The sequence below is a fragment of the Capricornis sumatraensis genome, chromosome 4, assembly GCF_032405125.1.
Source record: "Capricornis sumatraensis isolate serow.1 chromosome 4, serow.2, whole genome shotgun sequence".
NCBI classification, from domain to species: Eukaryota; Metazoa; Chordata; class Mammalia; order Artiodactyla; family Bovidae; genus Capricornis; species Capricornis sumatraensis.
This window is the reverse complement of record NC_091072.1, coordinates 71,130,984-71,147,459: the sequence shown is the minus strand read 5'-3', so window position 1 is coordinate 71,147,459 and position 16,476 is coordinate 71,130,984. Positions and strand designations below refer to the sequence as shown.

Here is a 16,476-nt window from a genome sequence, read left to right as displayed (position 1 = left end):
CTTCACCCTACTTTCAAGACACACACCTCGGCCCATATCCCAGGTCCCACATTGCTCCACCTCGGAACAGCCCTCCCCTCCCCCTCAGTTTGCCCCCTCCTGCACTGCAGTGTTCCCCAACCAGACCCCCATCTGAGACAAAGGTTCCCCTCTCCTCACTTCCCACCAGCGGCCAGCGTATCAGGAGGCATCATGGAAAAATACTGCCAGCCTCCTCCCTAAGGCACGGGGCTGGGGAGGGCCCTTCCTCCCTTCCTCTTCCCTCCACCAAGGTCTAAGAGCCAGAGGTCTTGAGCATCTTTGCTCTAGTCACAACTCATGATAAGAACACATTTTATTAGAATAGTTATACATATCATATAAATATATTTGTTCAACTACTGGCAGGGGGAGGGCAATGGGGGGGAGCTCTTATTGCTGACGGGGGACGTGGTGAGCGAGGGAGGGCTGGCAAGTGGGGACACCTGGGACCATTTGTTCCCCCATCCCTCAGAGAAGGCACAAGTACATTATTTCTTTCCATGTGAGGACCCTGGGGGATGGTGGTGGAGAGGGACAGGAGATAAAGTACAGAAAACCTCAAAAATACAAAAGAAACCTCCAAACTTGATATCTAATGGTATGGAAAAGGCTGGGCTGGGGTATGGAAGGCAGCGGGGGAAGAGGAGGAGGAACCAGAGAAGCTCAGAACCAGAAGAGACCTAAAAAGGTCATGATATCAATGCAGGCCCCAGAGAAAACTCAGTAAACAAACACAGACCCCGAACAAAAGGGGGGGCGTGCCCCAGGAATTGGCTTTGGGGCATCAGAGAGTGTGAGTGTGTGTGGTGGTGGTGCAGTGGTTGGTGTGACTAACAGAAGCAACTGGAGCCAGGAGCGGGTGATTCCATTCCCCCTAGAGAAGGCCTCCTCCATCTGGGTTCCTCCACAACCGCTTTCAGGGAGTAAATTCAGCCACTGCTTCCAAGAAGGAACCCCTGCCTGGACAGAAGAGCCAGCTGGGGAAGGATGATGTTGGGGAGCCTGGGATGTTTTCAGGCAACAGGATATCATGGAGCCGAGGGTGTTGGAAAAGAGGCATGAAACCTAAGTGTATGTCTACGGATGAGTGTGTGCATGTGTGTAAGTGTGTGTCTGTGTGTGGACCGGGGGTTTGGGGTGGGGTCACTCAAAGGTGAAAGGGTCCTGGGTGCTGAAAAAGAAGTGTCCATCCATGTGGTCCTCCATGGCATCCTTGTCACTCTCGGCTGGGAAGCGCTCCTTACAAATGGGACATTCCTTCCACGGCGGGGTGGCAGGGCCCCCAGTGCTGGCCTCTGTCAAGGGACCCACAGCAAAGCCACTAGAGAAAGACAGAGGGGAAAGAGAGGGTCAGCATGCTCTGCTGCCTTCTCGGCTTTCAGACCTCAGGGAGAGGGACCCACACACGTGGGCTCCCCGACGACCCTGTTCCTAACGTCCTCTCCAAGCCTCTCACAGTCCCCTCTCCCCACAGCACTGGAAGCCTTAGCTTCCCGGCTCCCCGTGCCCTCTTTTCTTTAGTCCCTGCTGGTTGCTCTAGTACACGGCCCTTCCCCCAACCCCCCGTTCTCCTCCCTCCATCTCCGTCTGCTGCCTAATGAGGCTGAAAATGAGTCTGACATCGTCCTTCATCTTCCTGCTCCAGCCTGGAAGGATGACAGCATCACCTCCTCCTTGCCCCGAGCCCATCTCATATCCAGGCGAAGCTGGGGGCTGGACGATAAAACCTCTCTTGCCTCCCTGCCTTCCCCTCTTGATCTGAGGCGGGGAAAAGGGAAGGCGGGGGAGGGGGCACAATCTGATACCTGAATACGCCACCCAAAGGATTGCCCAGGGGAGTCAGAGAGCAGTGACAGCATCTGAGGGGTGATCAGATGGATGCTGGACCCCAGTCTTCTCTCTGTTCCTGTCCCTGAGGGCTTTGGTCACCTCCCTTCAACCCCTGACAGAGCCTAGGCACTTACCTGGTGGCTGGGGAAGGGGTAAGGGCAGAAGAGGGGGGATGCAGGGCAATTTGGGCTCCGCGGAGGATGGTGCTAGAACAACACAGAAGCCAGTTAAAGGCAGGGCCCCTGAGTGCGCCTGTGCAGTGATAGGATGGGGGAGGGCTGCCTGAAGGCACCAGTGATCTGGGGTGGTGGGTCATTCTCTGTGTCAACACAGCTACATCTCCTTTTCTTAGCTGGGGCCAAGAAGAGGGAGGTGGTGGAAGCGCATGAGGACTGTTCACCTGGGTGCCCTTTCCACGGGCATCCTCCCTGCTGTCTGCCCCCTTGAGCACTCACCTGGCCATGTCGTAGAAGGCACTGCCCAGTTCCGGAAGTAGCAGGTTGGCCTCCTCACCCCCACTCTGCACAGCTGCCATCAGGACCGACTTCTCATCTTCAGCCTCCTGGGCACCAAAGGGATAGGGCTGAGTCTTGGGGTAGTGTCCCAAGACGGGGGGAGCAGAGTGCTGGGGCAGGTAAGGGACGAACAGACTAGGCCCAGGTTGTTAACAGAGGGCTGCAGTAAGAGTGGGGCATGAGAAGCATGTTTTTTTCTTTTTTTGTTTTAAATATTTATTTGGCTGTACTGGGTCTTAATCATGGTATGTGGGATGTAGTTCCCCGACCAGAGATGGAACCTGGACATTCGGAGCGAGCAGTCTTAGCCACTGGACTGCCAGGGAAGTTCCAGGAGAAGCATTTGGATGGGGGCTGGTGCACAGGAAGAGAAAACGGGTATGGGAAGAGGAGGTGGCAGCAGTGAGCTATTGGGTCAGACTGGGTTCTGGGGTGGTGTCTACTGGGTGGCCTTAAAGACAGCCTGGGCCTGCCTGCTCTCCTCCAAGAGCAAGAGAGCCCTGTATAGCTAAAGCTCCCTGCTCTGCAGGCTGGGCCACTTGGGATTGGGCCTACCCCTTGTCCCTGTCCCCGTTCAGTCTCTCCTCTCTGCTCACCGAGTCCGAGCTACTGTCCTCAGCTGGCCCTGAGAGTTGGGGAGCGATGGGGGCTGGCTGGCTGATGACCACGAGGGGAGAAGCCTCTCGCGGCCCTGTGGCAGGGGAGGAGCCCGGGTCTCCACTCTCACACAGGCTGTAGGGTGGGAGCCTCATGTCTTCCGGAGACTCGTCCTCCGAGTCTGTCAGAGCTGCTGGGCAGCCTGCAGGCGAGGGAGCAGGCAGAGAAGAAAGAGGGTTGGATCAGCTCTGGCTTCTCTGGAGGAGAAATATAGTTAACAAATCAGGGACCAGGGTCTGGGAAGGAAGAAGGCAAAACACGGAGGGCCGAGGCTGCTCCCCGGGAGTCACGTGGAGTTTTCCCAACACGGGGAGGGAGAGCTAGGTGGCCAGGGTGGGGGCGGTCACAAGACTGTGGGTGTACAGACTCAGCCCCACGGCAGCGGCCTCCTCGTCCTCTGTGGCAGGGTCCTCACTCCACTTCTCATCAGCCACCTTCTCCAGGCGGGCCTCCAGCTTTCTCATGTACTCCAGCAGTTCCTGGAAGTGGGGAGAAGTATGAGAGGCTGAGAAGGTATGAACCAGGCAGCCCCACAAAGCCTTCCCCTCGTCCAGGGTGATCTCTGAGCTCTTCAGAATTTGATGCCTTCATCAAAGGGTGGGAGGGCTTAAGGCAGATTTCCACCCTGCCATGCCCACCCTGCTTCCCCCAGCAACCCTTCCCTGTCCTGCCAGGTGGGCTTCTAAGAGAAGCCATGGCCCCATTTTTAGCCTCTGGGCCCTTCTTACTGATGCCCGTCTCTAAGTAGAGGTGACAAGAAGACACCGAGCTCCCAGCCCTCGGGTCCTCCACTCAGGCATCCAGGGGCGGTTCTGGGCTCTCACCTGCTTCTCCTCCTGCAGTTGCTCCTTTTCTTTCTGGAGCACACGCAGCGCTGAGCGCAGCTCTGTCAGCTCCCGCTTGCTCTCTGACAGCTGCACCTGGGGGGAAAGGGCCAGATAGAATTTGGAGCCTAGAACGTGCCTCCTAGAACCTGGATGCCACAACGTGGAACGACTCTTCATGCCTTCACTCCTCGCTTGCCCCGACACACGGGAGGCCTGACTCTCCTCCTCCAAGAGCCCTGTCTCAACCGCAGGAGACTCACCTGAGTCCTTGCCTCCACCTCCCAAGTGGGGACTGGGAGGACTGCCTCTGGACTGGGGTGAAGAGGCCTTGGTCAGAGAAGGGCCACCCTAGAATTCTCCTGAGTCATCCCCACTGGGCCCAGAATGTGTGCCGAGGGCAGAAAGGCACACGGCAGGCTTCCGACCAATGAGGGCTGGGAGGCCTGCAAGTGGAATGCCGCCCACCAGGGAAGTGAGTGCTCAGCACTTCTGAGCCCACAGCCAAGGCGGAGGGAAGGGGCACTGATGTCTCGGGAGGCCCCTGCCTGGGGCTCTTGGGAGGCTGGGTGCCTCACCAGGCTAGAGTCCTTTTCCCGGGCCAGTTCAGTCTTGAAAACTTGGCTCTGAGTCTTCTCCTCCTGCACTGCCTTTTCCAGTCGAAGTATCTCTGCACTCAGCTTCAGGATCTTGTCCTTCTCTGCCTGGAGATGCCGAAGAGGCAAACAGGACGTTAAGGGTAGGGGATGCCACTGGTAACAGTGCCATTCCTCACTGTGTCTGTTCTTTATTGGACTGAATGTTTTGGAGCCATTTAGAGACATCTTCCCTTCTTGCCTTCCTCATTCCCTGAAAGAAGGGCTCTGACAGCAAGGCGCCTTGCTGAGTAGGAATGGGTATCGTGCAGGGCTGGGGTGTAGAGTGGAACATGTATCTGAATCAAGATGTTAACAAAAGCAGTTGCTATGAAGATCAGGAACTAGACACTCCTTGCAGGGAGGGGCTGCATCGGGACAGTGAATACACCTCCCTCATGGGCCCTCCTCACCCCTAAGTCCATGAAGGTTCTCACCCTTGTTCCTCTCCCCCCAGGGGATCTGACCACACTGAGGTGGGGGCGGTAGTGACCAGGAACCTGCAGATCCCCCATCCCACTACCTCCACACTCTGCAGCAGCCCTGCCCGCTCCTCGATCCACTGGCTTTTTTCCTCCTTCAAGTGCAGACTGAGCTCGGCCAGCCTGCCATTGACTCCGGCCACCTCCAGACGGCTGCGGTGCAGCTCGGCTATGGTGCGGTCCCGGGCTCCCGCTGCGCTGGCCAACTCCTCCCCAAGAAGGGCAGCTTTCTGCTGGCTTGAGGCTGCAAGCTCCTGGGCCCCTCGAAGCTGCTCTTTCAGGGGCTCCAGCTCAGCCTTGGGAGAAAGGAGGAGATGGAATCAGGGCTCCCAGGAGTCATCTGTTGAGCCAGGAAGACAACTAGGTTCCTTCCTGTCCCCCATTGCATCAGGACCTCAGGACTGGGTTCTTTAGTCTTGAGCCATGCCTTTCCCCCTATTTGTTTACAACCAGCCCTAGAACATTCTCTACTTCCTGCTGCCCAGGGGTTTCACTCACCACCCGCTGCTGGGCCTGGCCGAGGGTGTCCTTCATCTGGGCCACCTTGTCCTTCAGTCGCTGGGCCTGAGCACTCTGCTCCTCCTGCCGGTCCTTGGCCTCCTGCAGCTCCAAATTCAAGCGGCGGTTCTCCTGCTGTGCCATCTGGAGCTCAGCCTGGTGAAGGCGGAGAGGAGGTAAGGAAAGGGAATACATATTTGGGGTGACCGGGCAGATGGACCTCTGTGATGAGAAAAGCCAAAGTTCCACTCTTCAGATTTAGCACAAACTCAAGCCGTCAGCCCTGGCCAGCCCTTCCTGGGTTCTCAGCACAAAGCAACTCAATCCTGAACGTCCCATCTCCAGTGGCACAGCCTTGGGTCTTATGTGAATCTAGCCGTCCCATGCCTCATGTCTGCTCCCCTACACTTCCTTTTAGACCAAAACTCAACTTGGATGTCCTGTGGGCTCTCACACTCGCCATATTCTACCTCCCACTCCACCCCGTCCTTGCCACTCTTGTTTCTGTCCATGGTACTAACTACTTCCCAAGTCATTCAGGCTGGACACCTTGGTGCCATGTGTGGTTCTGTTCTCTCCCTAGCGGCCCACAGGATGGATGCTTCTCCATCCTTGGGTTCTGATGAAGCCATTTGGAAGCTTAAATATTTGATTTCAGTTTCTTCCAAATTATGAAAAATCATGTTGGAAAACAGTGCATAGACTCACATGTTAGCACACTGGAGATCCCCAAGCACTGACATGTGCTTCCAGGTTCATTCATTTTTGCGAAAACCTCAGAATAAAGTTTCAATTGTATTTTCTATTGACGTGAAGAGTGAACTGAGATTGCAAGGTAGAAGCTTAAAAATGATCATTTGTACTGGTCTGTATGTGAGACTCAAGGTGTACTCAATACTGTATAACCACACACGATACAGAAACAGGTTAGCTGCTGAGGCCAACAAAACAGTCATCCATAACCTCCAATTTCAGAGTTTGGTATCCATCAAAATTATCTAATTGCTTTCATCGTTTAATAAGGAAATGTTATACATCTGAATTTATAGAAGTAAGTCTATAGTAAGACATGGGATGGACAACTGAGAGAGCAAACCAACTTGGAGCCCTTACCTCGCTTTGCTCCTTGTCTGCCTGCACTTCCTTCAGCTGCCCAAGGAGCTTCTCTTGTTCCCGAGTCAGGGCCTTCACCGTGTCTCTAACCCTGTGAGTGGTGGACACAATGCAGGTGACTTATCCATTTCCGGAGAAGGAACGAAAAGACTCAGACTTTATCATCAGCCCTTCTGCTGGGGCTCGTCTAGCTCAGAACTCCACCTCTCTGGGACACCCAAATTCCAGGTCTAAGCCCCATGTATCCAAGATTGCTGGCTTTAGAGTGCAGTCTAGGGGTACACAATTGTTCCTTCCTCTCTGTGTGTCACTTTGAGGGAAGCTCTGCTGATGGCTTCCCAGTTGTCTGCACTCAATCGAGAGACTGGAATCCAGATTTCTGTAGACAGGGGCCAGTCATCGTTAATGATAAACTTTTGATGTAGGTCAGAAGTCAGCAGGTGTTTCCTGTAAAGGGCCTGAGAGTAAGTATTTTAGTTCTGCAGGCTGTGTGGACTCTGTGGCAACCTCTCACCTCTGCCATGGGTATGTGGAAATAGCCATAGACAGTATGTAAATGAACAAGCCCGGCTGTCTCAATAAAATTTTTTTGAAAACTGGAATTTGAATTTCATCTGATTTTTACATGTCACATAATATAACTCTTCTTTTGTTATTCAAGCATTAAAAATTGTCAAAACCATTCTCACCTTGTGGGCTATACAAAACCACGTGGTAGGCTGGACTTGGCATGTGGGCCGCAGTTCGCTGACCCCTGGTCTAGACAGTCCCTGATCTTTTCCAGGTGCTTGGTTTGATCCCAACGTATCTATTCCATGATTTAGAACCTAGACATTTAGTATCTCCCTAGGGCAAGACTAACACATCCTAGACTGAAGAGGCCTTAGGGACCAACTCACTCTTTACTCTGGGTCTTGGATAGCATGCTGCTTTTCTCCAAAGAGTTTTTAAAAAGATATTAAATCTACGTGCACTGAATGAAAGAAACTTAATTATGTCATTTGACGAAAGAATTGTTTCTCCCGGTGAAAACCTGAAGGAGAGGCAAGGGAGGTGGCCAATATTTGTGCTATCTGGTAGAGAGAATAGTTGTCTAAAAGAAGATGGAAATTTATTCTATGTTGCTCCAGAGGTCTACAACAGGACCAATCAGGAAAGCTATAGGAGAGGAAATATGATAAAAGAGATTAAAAAAAATGATGGTTTTGTGATAAAGAGGCCACCTTCTGAGGCAGTGATCTTCCCTCACATACCCTCTTAAATACATTACATTTCTCCCAATGCTAAGGTTCTATGATTTATACCTGTTTTCAGGGCAAAGATCCCATAACATTTCTGGATCACCAGTTCTAACATTTCCTAATAATGAGAACAGAGTCTAATCTTATGCTTTGCTGAAGTAAAGTCTGAAATCCATCCTCTCTTATCTTCCCTGGACCATTCTATCCATTCCGTTCTTCCAAATCCTGCACTCCTAGCTCCTGCTTCACCTTCGCTGCACAATAAATACCAATGATTATTTCTAAAGGTAAGGAATACAGAATAAGTTAGGAAAGATGGAAGAGAGCTCGGCAGACAGAGATATCCTTAGGAATTGGAATACCCTGAGTGAGGTTGAGAAGGGAAGGAAAAAACCATCAGGCAGGTCTTGCCTGCCTGACACAGGAGGCTGAGGTTTGAGGGTCAAAGGAAGCGAAGGGAAGTAATGGGGGTGGAAGGGGTCCCTCACCTGTCCAGCTCCACCTCCTTCATCAGCACTTTCTCACTGATGGTCTGGATGTCATCTTCCAACTCCAGGATGCGGGCCACGTGGTCTCCCTGCTGTCGGCTCAGGATGTCCCTCTCTTCTGTGAGCTCCCCGTGGGACCGGGAAAGCCCCTGGAATTAAGGTTCCCCAAGAAGAGAGAAGCTGAGACTCACCTCGCAATGAGTGGACTAAAGGCTTAGGAGGAGAATTCCTAAGTTTGACTATCTACCCTTCTACCCGGTCACCTTCCTTGAAGAAAAAACTGTAATGGAACATCCCCTTCCAGTGAAGATGGCCACCTCCACCCCATCTCAGCACTCCTGTGACTCAGAGAACTGAGTCTCACTACCAATTTGGGACAAGTCTCCCATCATAGTCAGTTGACTACTACTTGTGACCCCTTCAGCCTGTATCTTTGATGCCAGAACCATTAAGAGCCCACTAACATCTCCCTTTCACTGTCTTCATTTTATTGGGTTTAGATTTTGGACCCCAAGTAGGCAGCCAGGACTTTCCCCCCACTGGCCCAACTCCCACCTTATACTGCTCTGCCAGCTCCGCATGCTCCTGCCTGGCCGCGGCCAGAGCCTTCTCAAGCTCTTGCACTTGGCTCTTCAGCTCTGTCACCTGCCCCTCCAGCTGTAGCTTCAGCTGCATCAGGTCATTCCTCTCTTGCTGGCTCTCATCCAGCTGGTTCTATGGAGGACAGGATGAGAAGTTGGGTTCTGCCTGTGAAGCACCCATTCCAAGGTCCTGTCCCCAACACTCTGCAGATGCGTGTCAGGGTGGGGAAGTTACATCAGTACTGGCTATAAAGGGGAGAGTCAGGAGGCCTGGTGTGCTACCAAATCTTGCCCCCCTCCCATCATACACAGGCTCCCGGAACTCTCAACTGCCCACCCCTCTTCTCTTCCCCCCCAAGGTCTTGCCCCTTCTTTGCCCAGCAATGGCAGGAAGGAACTCCTCACCTGGCAGAAGTCTTTCTCAATCCACACAGACAAAAGGGATGGCTCCCCTAATTTTACTCTATTTGTACTGAGTCAGACAAATGTGGGTTTAAATCTCCAGTATGTTTTTTTTTTTTTAACTAGCTAGGTGACTCTTAACAAAGTACTTAATTTCTCTGAGTCTCTCTCCTCATCTGTCATGTGATTCCCGAGCCTGGATTGTTAGAAGGTTTAAATGAGAAAAAAGAATGTAAAAACAGAAAGCGGGTAGGAGTTCTCCCACCGCTGACTTATGTAAGATATGAGCATCTTCTTCCCATCCTTCTGGTGATTCCATAAGCTTAGAGGGTTCCAGAGGACAGGAGTTTGTATAAATCACAAACTACTCATTTCTACCTTCTGAGCCTTCCCCAGGCCTGTCCTCTTGTCTGGGGCATGGACGTCCTCCCCACCAGGCCCTATCTTTCCCCTTCCTTCAGGAAGTCTTCCTTGCTAACATCTGCCTCCTCTCCCTTATTCTTCTCTATCTGGTCCAATAGAAAAATAATACAAGCTACATATATAACTTAAAATTTTCTAGTAGACGCTTAAGGAAAATAATAAGAAACGGATGAAATTCATTCATCTAATCCAGTCAATCAAAAATGTTATCATTTCAACATGAAATCGATATAAACCATTATTGAGATCTTTTACAATTTTTTTTTTTTAATACTAGGTCTTCAAAATCCAGTGTGTATTTCACCCATACAGAACATCTCAGTTTAGACCAGTCACATTTCAAGAGCTGAAGAGCAACACATGGGTAGCTGCTCCACAGGTCTGGGGCCCTACCGATCTGCTCTCCCTCCTCACTTATCCTGGAAGTGGGTCTCATCCTTCCCTCCCTCGGAATGTTCCTTCCCCAAGGGGCCTCCCTCCACCCTCTGCATCTTCCTCTAGAGCCCAGGGAAGGATGCAGCCCCAGAAAGAGGAGGTTCAAAAAGTTCTTAGGAAATCCTGAGTGATGCTGGCCTGTGGGTGGTCTGCTTTCCTATCCATCGTGTTTGTGACGGTGTTGGACTGAGGCTTTCCGGTAGGCAAGGCTTTGGGTAACTCCCAATAAGGTTGCAGCTGAGGGTGGGCAGGGTGAAGCGGGAGGGGCCCCCTGCAATCCTATCCTCATTGGTAACTCCCAATGAGGTCGCAGCTACAGCGAGGGCAGGGTGAAGCAGGAGGGGTCCCCTGCAATGCTATCCTCCGGCACCCTTGCCCAGGAGCAGCTCTGCTGCTCTGTTCTCACCTGCAGCACAGTTGCCTTGGGGACAACCAGCAGGATGTCAGAGCCACCATCAGTCTCCTCCAGGGTCACCAGTTCATCCATGGGCCGCGGCTCTCGGAACTGGAAAGGGGGGCTCTGCCCACACACCCGGCCCTGGCGGTTCACGTAGCGAAACTGGTAGAGCTGGGCTCCAGGTTTGGGCAGGTAGCTGGCTGTGGGGAAAAGTACAGACCCAGGACCCCAATATGATGCCAGGCCCTCAGGTGCTCAGCAGACCCTCTTCCCCTTGGTGTGTCTTATTAGCCATTGTCTTTGGCTCCAGCCCCTTGCTCCCTGTTCTACAGACTGTTTTCTCTCCTCTCCATCTCCCACAGGCTATTTCTGATCCCTGGGATACTCTTTCCCTCCTTTCTGCCTTGCCCTCTCTTTCCTCTCTTGCCCAAACCGACCCAACAATGCTGTTGTTGTTGTTTAGTTGCTAACTCATGTCCAACTCTTTTGCGACCCCATGGACCATAGCCCACCAGGCTCCTCTGTCCATGGGATACCCCAAGCAACAGTAGTGGAGTGGCTTGCCGTTTCCTCCTCCAGGGGATCTTCCCGACCCACGGATTGAACCTAGATCTCCTCCACTGGCAGGTGATTCTTTATCACTGAGCCACTAGGGAAAGCCAGTAACAACGCTAGTTATCATTTTTTTTGAGTACCCATTCTGTGCCAGGCACTGTATTAACAGCTTTATTTGTATCATCTTAAATCTTCCTATAAGCCAGGCATACCCTTTTACTGTTACGATAAGGGACACAGATAGGTTAAGTAATCTGCCCAAGGTCAAACAGCTTATAAGTATTAGAGCTGAGATTTGACGCTTTCAGAATCTAATGAGCATCTTCTAATATACGAAGCCACTTTTCCCTCTTCCCTACCTCCTAATTCCACAGGAGGAGTTCCCTCCTTTTTTCTTAGGAGGCAGGGCTATTGGCCCTTTACTGTTCATGTCTGAACCCCTGATGCTGTGAAAACCCCATGATTCTATCAATATATCTGGTGAGCCCATTACCCTCTTCCAAACTCCATCCCTTTGACCCCTCCCTCCCGATTTTCCCTCTTGCTTGTACCTTGGAACTGGACACTGGCGTGGATGGGAGAACCATCAGCAACACTTTCAGGCACCAAAGACCACACAAATGTGTGGTAATCCCGGACACAGGCAGCCTCCACCTGTCAGAGCCCACAGTGGGAGAGGGGTATGGCGATGCACCTCCCAGCTCCGGATGGTGCAAAGGGCTGAGGGACTGAACAGGGGCGGGCAGGATGGTGTGGCTGTGGCAAGGATGCTGAGAGACAGGGAAAGTGGAGGGATGCTAGTGTGTCAGGAGAGAGCAAGGTTAAGATAGGGAGAAGGTGGGCTTTGCTTACACAGATGGCCTTAGCCATTTCTGACATCCTTCTCCCTTCTTCCCTATCATTATGAGGTTGCAAATCCAGAAATCAAGTCATTCCCCATATTCCAAACCACCCATGGCCCATAAACCTGAGTCCAAAGGGGATCTAGGGATACCTTGAAGATGCCAATCCAGTCGCTGGCACTGGGCACAGTGCCTGGCGGGAGTGTGTAGTGACATTCCACCTTGGTGTTGGGAATGTAGGTCCGGGCTACATTCAGAAAGTTGACTCCACCCCGGGATGGTGCCCGGCTTAGTGATGACTCTTCCATTCTGGTCTCGAGCTATCTGTCCTCCTGTGAAACAAAGATTTAATATCCTAAAAAGTCTCTCCCCTCTACCTCTCTGCCCCACAACTCTGTCCCTACCCACCCACAGCCCCTGCCCCTGGAGATGACAGTGTATCTGGTTTTCAACCCCTGTGAGTTACAGGACTCTTTAAAGATATCAGTCTTTGTTTCTAGGGCATTGGTCTGGCCTTCGTGGTTGGTATACATCTTGTCTCACACTGCACCCTCTGAGTCACAAGCTTTTCCTAGAATTAAGATTTAATTTCTGCTCCCTTTTCACAGCCCCACTGAAGCCTCAGTACCCTAGACTCTGCTTCCTGCAGTCAGTCCCTCCTTTTCCATCTCTTAATAGCCTTGGATATTCCAAATTCTTCAACCTCCATCTCCTCACCCCATCCCTCACATCTTCTGGCTCCTGAATTCAACTTCCAACTGAGGTGTGGACCCCCCCTCATCCTGAGCAGGTCTCCTTGCTCACTCCAGCTGTACCCAGAAATGACTTATGACACCTGAAAACAGCAACCATCTCTGAAAGTAACAAGCCAATCTTTGGAGCTGGAATGTGGCTGACCAATCCTGAAGCCTGTGAACTCTCATCCTCTCTTCCCATCTCTCCCCTGTCTTATGCCATGAATAATAATAATAATAATAAAGCCTGTACTCTCATCCAAGAGACAAAGGGAAAGAATGGAAATACAGGTTCTCTCCCTCAATTATTACTCCAGAAAGTCAAGAATTCTGGAGGCGGCTGTTTCAAGGGTGAGGTGGAACACTCAGTAGGAATGTGGTGCTGTGCGGAAATGGAATGTGGGGGCCTGGAGCCAGGAAAGCCCCACCCCCAGTAGGGACAGCCTGGAAGTATGGGCCCTTGGAATGGGGAAATGTACACATAATGCTGAGAGGAGGAGAAACAGTTCAAAAAGAACCTCACATTCTTTTCTTCAGGTCTTGAGCAGGGCTCAAAACCTACTGGTTTGACTGTTTGTTAACCCATCTCTAGTTTTCCCCTTCCCCCTCATTTTCTCTGTTCCCCTTAGCCCCAATTCTAAATGTCTGAACCCTTCCATCTGCTTGGACTGGTAGCTGGAGGCATGCTATAGGATGGGATTAAGAAGAAAGGTGTTCTAAGTTGGGTGAGGAGAGTTCACTGGAAAATCTGAGGGTCGAGTGAGGAAAGGTAACAATAATCAAGAGAACTCTGCAGAGGAGGACTGTGAGATGGCCCTCGTCAACTCTCATCTCCAGCCCACTGAACTCAGTCCTGTGTCAACCACAGCGATGGGCGTCCAATCAACCACAGCCACTAGTCATGTGCACGCCCTCAGACATCACAAACCGACACCAGGCTTAAGTCAGGTGGGCAGGGACTTTAAAAGAGGACAGAAACTGAGGGAAGAGGGAAGGTGGGCCAGCTCTATAAAAAGGAGCTACGTCTCCCTCCAAAATGGAGACTTATGACAACAAGAGGTGTCTCTTTATTTCCATCTCTGAAAAATCCCTAGTGAAAACTAGTCTATGTTTTTTCCCCTTCAATACAATTCTGGCTTTCTAAAAGGGGCTGAATTGTTCTCAAATACATTGTCCTGGGGACCCAGGACAATATTCCCCACAAAATTCATAACATCTGGAAATATCTCCCAGGTTTGAAAGAGAGCTATGGGCACCTAAGGTCTGTATGTGTAGCCAGATTCAGGTGTTTGCATTGGGGGGGGGGGGAGGTGTCCCATCCCCCCACCACGCTGTAGGGCTCTAGAGTTCTTTGACATTCTACATCTTGGAAAGCTTCCCTCCCCACGGATCCAGCGTAGTGAAGGCCTTTGGATTGGTGGGGGCGAGCAGCGTAGGGGCTAAGGGGAAAGGGAAGGTTTGTGGGGCGAAGTCTTGCTGGGCCGAGAACGAGCAGACTTCAGCCTCCCTCGAGTTCCCTTAAGCGTATCACGCTTTATAGAGAAGGACTGAGAGGGAGGCAAGAGCCGTCAGAGGGCACCCCCGTGATCAGGCCCCCCATGAGACCAAGAACTCCCGAAACAGTGGGGATGGCTTTTCCAGTCCGGAAAGTGTTAACGCTCAAACGCTCCTGCTCCCCCTTCTACGGTTCCCTTAGACGACCCTTTCACAGATTGGAAAGTGGGGTGACCCCCCCCATAAGATCGCCCCCAAATTAGGCCAAGTTTTCTTACCCCACAGACGGATCAGCTGTTCCCTCACCTTTCACCAACAACAAAAACAGCACTCGGACTGCGAGGGGGAGGGAGATGGGTGGGCGCGAGGGCTTCTGGGGTTTGTGGTTCCCCCACACTTTTTCCCTGTTGAACCAGCGCAGAACTGGGACTACATATCCCAAGAGGCTGTGCATAAGGGGGGCGGAGTAGAGGGCGGCCGTGGTGGCTGCCTCACCGCTGCATCCTGGGAGGCGTAGTTCTCACTTCCACTGCAGCCAACGAGGGTGAGGCCAACAAAGGACTTCACAGCCCAAGATGCCTTGGGAGGGGGCAAGCTATATTAGTGGCGACTGCTGGTTGGTAATATGCGTGTTTAGGGGGTGGGGAGGAGTTACGGCTCTAACGCCCCTTGTATAATTCTTTAGAGTCGGCCGAAGCGCTCGGGTGCTCCCTCTTGTTTACTTTTTTTTCCTCTTTCGTTTACTTTTAACACAACATGTGAGATAGGAAGTTTTGTTATCCACTCCCTACAGATGTAGAAGCCAAAGCCCAGAATGGTTACGGAACCGGTCTAAAGTATCAAAACTATAAGATGGTAGGACTGCACGACTCCGAGTGTCCTTGCCATTACATCACGGCGACCCTACCGTTTAGGGGATAGGAAACTAATCTAATATCTGTGGCAGTAGTTTCTCTGCTTCAACATCAGGGACAGCCCCTGCAAAAACTATGTGCTGGGCACCGATGACGATTTTTTCCCCCAACTTTAAGGTCTCAGTGCCAGAGGTCTGCCAATACAATCCTGGCCTGGCATCCCTGGAATGGTCTCTAGGTCCAGGAGGATCCATTGTCTAACGTGGTGGTTGGGGGAGAAGGGGGGAAGATGAAGTTCAAGTTGGAAAGGAAATCTGACATAGTTCAGGATGGGCCACACACACACACACAAGCCACTTAGGGGAATACTTTTTCCAAGCCTCTTAACTGGCTTAAATTTAGGATAAGAGACATATTGTTGCTCCTGTTTTTGTTTAGGGGAGGTGAAAGATTCATACTCCTACACCCCGAGTTTTATTAAAGACTTGGGTATCCTGCTCCCCCTGTGTGCTCTGGACCCTCCAAGTAGTCTGAGACATTCAGAATGATCTCTCTGTGTCTGTCTCTGTATTAAGGAATTACAGTCTAAGAATTGATTTGCACTTTCTGGGTGCCTGCTTTAATTCTCTCCTGCATTAAGTTATGGAGCCTCTGCCTTTTCCAAGTTTGGGGGTAGTATTTTGCTTTTATGACTGAAAAGGATATCTGGTGCTTGCCCTTGGGTGCCTTTCATCTGAAGATGTCCAAGCACTTAACAATAAGTCATTGGGCTTCACAAACATTAAAGTGACATGTCTGTGTCATTAGTCAGGATTTATGAGTTAGGGAACAAGCTGCTGGTTGCTGAGATGGCTCAAGGTCCTGGGGTGGACGCAGAATGAGGCCTGTCCAGGGACTCAAGTCTCAGTTGTTCTTGGTTTTTGTCTTCCACCCAGAATAAAGGCTTATAGGAAAACTCAGTTTTAGCTGGAGCTAGAAATAATAACTTCATTTATTCGGTGTTTAATATGATGACCGCAGCCATGAAACTGAAAGACGCTTGCTCCTTGGAAGGAAAGCTATGACAAACCTAGACTGCGTATTAAAAAGCAGAGATATCACTTTGCTGACAAAGGTCTGTATAGTCAAAACTATGGTTTTTCCAATAGTCATGTATGGATGTGAGAGCTGGACCGTAAAGAAGGCTGAGTGCCAAAGAATTGATGCTTTTGAACTGTGGTGCTGGAGAAGACTCTTGAGAGTCCCTTGAACTGCAAGGAGGTCAAACTAGTCAATCCTAAAGGAAATCAACCCTGAATATTCATTGGAATCAGTGACATTAAAGCTGATGCTTCAATACTTTGACCACCTGATGCAAAGAGCTGACTCTGGAAAAGTTCCTGATGCTGGGAAAGATTGAAGGCAAAAGGAGAAGGGGGCAGAAGAGGATGAGATGATTAGATAGTCAGATAGCAT

The 16,476-nt window shown here is 51.1% G+C and overlaps 1 protein-coding gene across 2 annotated transcripts; it reads right to left on the bottom strand.

Moving 5' to 3' along the window:
• Positions 1-393: 393 nt before the first annotated feature.
• On the bottom strand, positions 394-14,486 carry CALCOCO1 (calcium binding and coiled-coil domain 1). 2 transcript variants are annotated; one of them, XM_068970463.1, is made up of 15 exons: positions 14,446-14,486; positions 12,092-12,271; positions 11,649-11,751; positions 10,552-10,742; positions 8,860-9,018; positions 8,305-8,453; positions 6,576-6,666; positions 5,463-5,618; positions 5,006-5,260; positions 4,426-4,551; positions 3,848-3,943; positions 3,391-3,502; positions 2,963-3,165; positions 2,307-2,413; positions 394-1,342 (listed from the first exon to the last, which is right to left on the bottom strand). In XM_068970463.1, exons 2-15 carry the CDS (start codon positions 12,245-12,247, stop codon positions 1,165-1,167), a joined length of 2,082 nt encoding a protein of 693 aa, XP_068826564.1. In that variant the 5' UTR covers positions 12,248-12,271; positions 14,446-14,486; the 3' UTR covers positions 394-1,164. The 2 variants fall into 2 exon arrangements, with proteins under 2 accessions (XP_068826564.1, XP_068826565.1); XM_068970464.1 differs by lacking the exon at positions 394-1,342 and adding an exon at positions 1,902-2,057.
• Between the last annotated feature and the right edge of the window lie 1,990 nt (positions 14,487-16,476).